The sequence below is a fragment of the Podarcis raffonei genome, chromosome 17, assembly GCF_027172205.1.
Source record: "Podarcis raffonei isolate rPodRaf1 chromosome 17, rPodRaf1.pri, whole genome shotgun sequence".
Lineage (NCBI taxonomy): Eukaryota > Metazoa > Chordata > Lepidosauria > Squamata > Lacertidae > Podarcis > Podarcis raffonei.
Window position 1 is genome coordinate 39194148 of NC_070618.1, and position 6976 is coordinate 39201123.

Below are 6976 nucleotides of genomic sequence, written 5' to 3' on the forward strand. Positions count from 1 at the left end.
GGCAGTTTCAGTCCCATGATGAGGCCTGAATCCCGACTGGAAGGGATCCAAATGGTCCACATCCTCCAGGTGTGCCTGGAGTTGTTCAGCAACCACTCGCTCTTTGGTTTTGGTCCTCCAACCAGCTACAAATCCACCTAACAGTTACTTTGTTCAACCCACATTTTGCCAGCTTCCTCACAAGAATATCATGGGGGACTTTGTCAAAAGATGTTTGATTTCTGTTTGAATCCAAGGCTGCGGTTATGGGGAAAGCAAGACTCCCTTGGGGTGTTCATGCTGTGAACCCCTCCATCACAGGCTCAGGTTGTATATATGTTTAATGAAACATCTAACATAAGGACCCCCCCCCCGTCTCCACTGTGGTTCATTCTAAAGGAAACACAAACCCAGAGAGCCCTGGAATCTTGCATCGCTCGGAGCTTGGGGTGGCGTGCACAAGATGATTGTTGTTCTGCTTAAGGAAGCATTTTGTGGGGTTTGTTTTGGCCTTGGCAGAGGACAGGCAATTCTGAGGCATATTGCTTTGCGGCACCATGGCTGGTGAGTCCATGGTGGGCTGAAACCTTGCCTTCAGTGATGAACAGCTATCTCCGGCTGTAGGAAAATTGGGCCAAAACGTCCTTTGGCCTAGTTAGAAAAATGGGCCATTAGGAAATTGCAAGGAAGGACCGTTCTGAGAGGGATTAGCTGAGCTCTTTTGACTCTCTAATCACCCTTCCATGCTCATCCCTCACCTGAAGTGTCCGGCAAAGACACCCATGGTGACGCAGGGTACGCGTGAGTCCTTCATGCCATGGTAAATGGGGGGGGGCTGAGACAGGGAGGGGGCCAAATCGCAGCCCAATTAAGGGATAAAACATTTAAGGGCTTTGGGGATCTTGTGCTCCAAGCTGGGTGCTTAATCCACCTGGGGGGGTAGGTATATAAATGAGTATTTGTCCTGGACCCTGGCACAGACAAGCGGATGGGAGAGACTGAGCGGTAGCGAGGGAAAGAGAGAGGAAAACAGAGAGCAACAGAGACAGAGAGAATCTAGTAGGAAAGAAAAAGAAAAAGGGAGGGAGTGGGACAGGGCAGCAAAGAAGTGCAGGTGGAAGGTGGGAAAGAAGGCAGCAAAGGCCATGACAGAAGCCTGGGATGTGGCTGTATTTGCTGCCCGCCGGCGCAATGAAGATGATGATACCACCAGAGACAGCTTGTTTACTTACACCAACAGCAACAATACTCGGGGTGAGCCCAGCAGCAGGGCAGCAGAAATGGGGGGGGGTTTGGAAGCCTAAAATTGGGGATTAGATATGGAGGTGCACTGGGATCTAGCTGAGCCTTGATCGAGCAAGTGATGCAGCAAGGCGGGTGGTTAGTTGGTTACAAGCCTGTCTAGGGGACAAGTGTTCGAAAAGTGGAATTTGCCCAAGTTTTTTTGGGAAAGGTTCTGGAAAGTTTTTGGGACTAGACAAGGAAGGGTTCTCAGCTGGTCCAGGTGGAGGTCTCTGTGTGCAACTAGAGAGAGGTGCAACCTTATCCACTTTCCTGGTGTATGACTTGTGAAAGGGAAGGACCCTGTACGGTCTGCAAGGGAAGGGACACTAAGAAAATATGGGAAGATGCCTTCCCAAGTCTTGGTACAGTAGATTCCTGATGGATTACCTTGTGAGGCAGGGTGGGATCCCTCCAACTCCTAACCTTTTCCCTCCTTCGCAGACCCTTTTGAAGGTCCAAACTATCACATTGCACCACGATGGGTCTATAACATCACTTCTCTCTGGATGATCTTTGTGGTCGTTGCCTCAGTCTTCACTAATGGCTTGGTATTGGTGGCCACTGCCAAATTCAAGAAGCTACGGCATCCACTCAACTGGATTTTGGTGAACTTGGCAATAGCTGATCTGGGTGAGACAGTTATTGCCAGCACCATCAGCGTCATCAACCAGATCTTTGGCTATTTCATTCTTGGTCATCCCATGTGTGTGTTGGAAGGATACACCGTGTCTGCTTGTGGTAAGAGGCCAAGGGATTTCTTATTTACAATAATTTCTGCTTAATGCTCTGCCATCCTATTCCTTCCCCATGTTATCCCTCCTGGCTCATATATTTACCCCCATTTAATCACAAGCCGGAGTCCTGTTGTCTTCCAAGATCACCACACTCTTTCCACCCTGCTTCTCCTTGTCAGGAATTTATGGGGTAGAAGGAATGCCAGCCCCACCCTTATCCCTGCTTGTCTTCCTCCTATGAATTCTGTGCATTCCAGAACTCTTTAGCTATGGTGTTTAGCAAGTGCAAAAGTTTGATCTACAATGCCCTCAACTATGATTGTAGTTGCTGAGAAAGCTAGGTAACGGGAGATGAATTGGGACAGTCCCAAAGTCTCATGATAGAATCCATACTCCCTTTTTGTGACAACTGCTCCCTCTGTTCTTTCCTCTCCCACAGGCATAACAGCCCTCTGGTCTTTAGCCATTATCTCCTGGGAGCGTTGGGTTGTTGTCTGCAAGCCCTTTGGAAATGTCAAGTTTGATGCCAAATTGGCCATGGCTGGCATTGTCTTCTCCTGGGTGTGGTCTTGTATTTGGACAGCACCACCCATCTTTGGCTGGAGTAGGTGAGTGTGAGGAGAGACTTGGACCGGCAGCAGCTGTGGAGAGAAGCAAGTAATGTAAGCACATGTACATAAAAAGAAGGGCTGATGATGGGGACTGGGAAGGTTAGACCCTATTCCATTTCAACTGTGCTAGCAGGACAAGTGCCACAAGCTTTGCCAAAGTAACACAGAACTGTTCAAGCCAGGCAATGTCCACTGAGAAAGATTATAGGGAAAGAAGAGGTCATGGAGTTCCTTGCTGTGAGAAAATCTGCCCCTTTTACAGTCCGTGAGATATTACATGTAGCTTTTGGCATGGGGAAATTTTCCTGGGGTTGTGAAGCTTAAGTAGGGTATTCTATTCAAGTACTGCCTCAGGCAATGGGCATTTATGTATAAGGCTTAAAGCAGTTTGTGTCAATCAGCTTGTCACAGGAATATTCAAACTACAGAATGGTTAGAATGTTTATTCATATCACAAAGGCCACCACTCCATGTGTGTAGCCAGGATTTGCGGGGGGGTGGGGAACCTCAGTTAGCTATGTATTTTTTTATTCCCCCCTCCCACTACGCCCTTGCACTGCTCTGTTTTCTCTTTTGAACTGCTCTGGATGAGAGACAGTCGTTCTCTCATCAAATAGTGGTGGAAGAGACTCAAAGGTGATTTAAGTCCTGTTTGTGAAAATGGTCTTCCTCTTTCCTCTCCCTGTCCTGCAGGTACTGGCCCCATGGTCTGAAGACATCATGCGGTCCAGATGTATTCAGTGGCAGTGAGGACCCTGGAGTTCAGTCTTACATGGTTGTGCTCATGATCACCTGTTGCTTCCTCCCACTGGCTGTCATCATTCTCTGCTACCTGCAAGTGTGGCTCGCTATCCGTGCGGTGAGCACCCACCCTATCCTAGGACCCCACCTCTGCATGCCCTGACTCTCCCTCAGGCTCAGAACAAAGCTTCACATAGGAACAGTCACCCTTAATCCTGTCCCTTTTGCTGATTCTCCTATTTCTGAAACTGCATCTCTCCCAAACTTGAGCTACCATACCTCTGGGATCTTTGTCTGGGATCAAACTACCAATTGCTAACATTCTACCATGCCTTCATTTTACTACTTCCACTGTGGAATCCCCTTGGTCACATTGCAACCAACAGTAGAATGTTCTCTCCATAGCTGCATGCCAGACAAGACCCCACAAATATAGTGGGATTTTCATTTCTGTAGCAGACCCCACTCTCTGCCCCTGCTTAATTTCTTGGTGAGCCCCTGTTATCCAGATCCAGTTGGCACCCCCCCTCATTTCCACTGGATTCCTTCCCATTTCCATGGCTTGCTGTATATTGCTTGTGAGAAGATAGCCTGGTTGAAACATACCTGGATATAGTCTCCCATAAGACCTTCTCTTGTTTTACCTAAACCAGGTTTGTTGCAGGTTGAATCCCTCTCACCCATGTTCTGTGTGTGGGAATAATCTAAACACCATCTTTAATCTCACCTCCTCTTCCTCTTGTACAGGTTGCTGCCCAGCAGAAGGAGTCGGAATCTACACAGAAAGCTGAGAGGGAAGTATCAAGGATGGTAGTGGTTATGATCATTGCCTATTGCTTCTGCTGGGGACCATATACGATCTTTGCCTGCTTTGCTGCTGCCAACCCAGGCTATGCCTTCCACCCCCTTGCAGCTGCCCTGCCTGCCTTCTTTGCAAAGAGCGCCACCATCTACAACCCCATTATCTACGTCTTCATGAACAGACAGGTAATCTGCTATATTGTAAAATGGAGAATTAAGAGGCTAGCCAAGATATTAAAAGTACTGAAAACCAGAGTTGTAAGGGAAGGGATTTATGGACAGAAAACCCCATGTAGGATGAATAGCCTTGTAGATGACGCATGTTGTGTAACTATACATACTGGAGGCATGTAGAACTGCTCGCCAGTTCTGATTAACCTTGTCTCCATTTCCTCCACCCACTCACCCTCTCTCTTAGAATCATGGAACTGTAGAGTTGGAAGGGACCCCAAGAGTAATCTAATAAAACCCCCTTGCAATGCAGGAACCTCAGCTAAAGCATCCATGGCAGATGGTCACCCAACCTCTGCTTTAAAATCTCCAGGGAAGGAGAGTCCACCACCTTCCGAGGGATCCCATTCCACTGTCAAATGGCTCTTGCCATCAGAAAGTTATTCCTGATGTTGAGTTGGAATCTCCGTTCTTGTAACTTCAAACCTTTGGTTCCCTCCAGAGCAGGAGAAACCAAGCTTGCTCCATCTTTCATGTGACAGCCCTGGAGATACTTGAAGATGGCTATCATATCTCCTCTCAGTCTCCTCTTATCCAGGATTAACTTACCTAGCTCCCTCAAACATTCCTCATAAGGCTTGATTTCCAGACCCTTGATCATTTTGGTTGCCATCCTCTGCACACTTTCCAGCTTGTCAACATCGTTCTTAAATTGTGGTGCCCAAAACTGGACACAATATTCCAGGTGTGGTCTGACCAAGGCAGAATAGAGTGGCACTATGACTTTCCTTGATTAGGACACCATACTTCTGTTGATGCAGCCTAAACTAGTATTAACCTTTTTTGCTCCTGCATCACACTGTTGACTCATGTTAAGCTTGTGGTCTACTAAGACCCCTCAATACTTTTCACTTGTACTGCTGACAAGCCATGTGTCCCTCATCTTAGTGCAGCTGGTTCTTCTTTCATAAGTGTGGAATCTTACATTTGTAGAACCTTACCTCTTCCTTTCTCTCTGGTAGTTCCGTAACTGCATATTGCAGCTCTTTGGCAAGAAGGTTGATGATGGCTCTGAGGTCTCCTCCACTTCCCGCACTGAAGTCTCATCTGTCTCTAATTCCTCTGTATCGCCATCATAAGAGCCCCATGCCTGGATGGACACCGTGACAGAACTCTGCCTCCCAGGAGAGCCCCAGTGATTGTGAGCCTCCCCTTCCTTCTGTGCCGTATGGATTCCCTTTGAGCATATGAAATACTGGCCTGCCATCTCAACAGATCCTCTCCTTTGAACTTAGACTGTGCCCCAGGCTGGGGTACTGCTGTTTCTCCTGTGGTTGGGGGAGGGAAATGTTTCTGTTTTTCTCTGAGAATTGTTTTTGGATGGGGGTGAAGGATGCAGAATTCCATGCTCAAATATACCAGCATTGTGCACCTTTCCTGGGACATCAGGGGTTGCTTGGACACTCCTTCCCCTCAGCTGTGATCCTTAAGTAGTCTCCCACTTGTTACTCTGTCTCCCAGAAGGGAGCAGAACTAAGGGGGCTCCTTGTGGGAAGTATATAGCTTTTGTAAAGCAACTCTGTCCAAGGCCCTTCCTTGAAACTGCCCCGAAGACCACACATCCCAAGTTCAACACACTGATTCCTGTGGATGAATGAGTTGGTGGATGTGAACCAATATAATTCACAATTTGACCATGCAGCACCTATTTTGATTCCCTTTTGCTCTGTCCTTCCTATAAAAGAAAATCACTGGTACCAGAGAGTGCATCACAGGGGTGGACAGGTGAATAAAGTTTGTCCTCCAAGGTGTCTGTGCCTCAGCAAGGTTGGGTGTATTGAGTTCTAGCTCTGTCTAGGAGCTGACGTAATTCTAATGTGGGACAGAACCACGGAGAATCAGCACGAGCCACCTTGGACACCACTGAGGACTTAGTGCTTCTCCCCAACACGGCTCAACTGGAACCTTTCTGTACATAGTGTTTTATACTAAAGCCTATTGTGTCCCTGGGACATCTAGCTAGAAATGCAATGGGGGGAAATGGGCGAAAAAAAATGACTGCAGCAAGAAGAATGAGATAGAGAATAAAGATTTTTAACTTCTGTATAAAAGCTCAGTTTTTATCCTACAAACTATGTAACAAAACAGTGTTTGATGCATGGGAAGGGGGTGCAATAGTTGCCAGAGTAATAACTGTGGAGAGAGGAGAGTAGTTTTCGTTGCTTGCAGGTGCAATCAATCAATCAATCAATCAATCAAGACAACCATGAGGCAAGGTGAAGCAGTTGCCTCTGGCAGGAGGGTTTTCAGTACTATTAAGAGTTGAAGAATGGGGGACAAGAGATCTAACCCACCAGGCACAATCCATTGGGAAGTTCTTGTGTGGAAATTCTATTGACATGAGCAGGAGCTGAATATGAAAAGCACTGCCATGGAGAGTGCCTTTTGTTAATTAGGGGGTAATAAGATGCAATTAGGTTTTTCTACCTCAGGACAAGTTCCATTTGTGGTTTTTTTTTCATACTCAAGTCAGCTTTCAGAACATGTGTGTGTCCTAGCTCTCTGCCCACTTCCTACTGAGTCACCTTGCTTAGCATAGATACCACCACCCAAGCTCCTTACAGATTTTTGACCCATCTTGGATGTTGCAACCTA

At 47.1% G+C, this 6976-nt stretch overlaps 1 protein-coding gene across 2 annotated transcripts; it reads left to right on the forward strand.

The window, feature by feature from the left end:
* The first annotated feature begins 905 nt into the window (after positions 1 to 905).
* Positions 906 to 6609, forward strand: OPN1MW3 (opsin 1, medium wave sensitive 3). 2 transcript variants are annotated; one of them, XM_053371031.1, is made up of 6 exons: positions 906 to 1233; positions 1705 to 2001; positions 2437 to 2605; positions 3302 to 3467; positions 4097 to 4336; positions 5344 to 6609. In XM_053371031.1, the coding sequence occupies exons 1-6, from the start codon at positions 1125 to 1127 to the stop codon at positions 5458 to 5460; spliced, it is 1098 nt and encodes a 365-aa protein (XP_053227006.1). In that variant the 5' UTR covers positions 906 to 1124; the 3' UTR covers positions 5461 to 6609. The 2 variants fall into 2 exon arrangements, with proteins under 2 accessions (XP_053227006.1, XP_053227005.1); XM_053371030.1 differs by having other exon boundaries at positions 4097 to 5454.
* Positions 6610 to 6976: the final 367 nt, after the last annotated feature.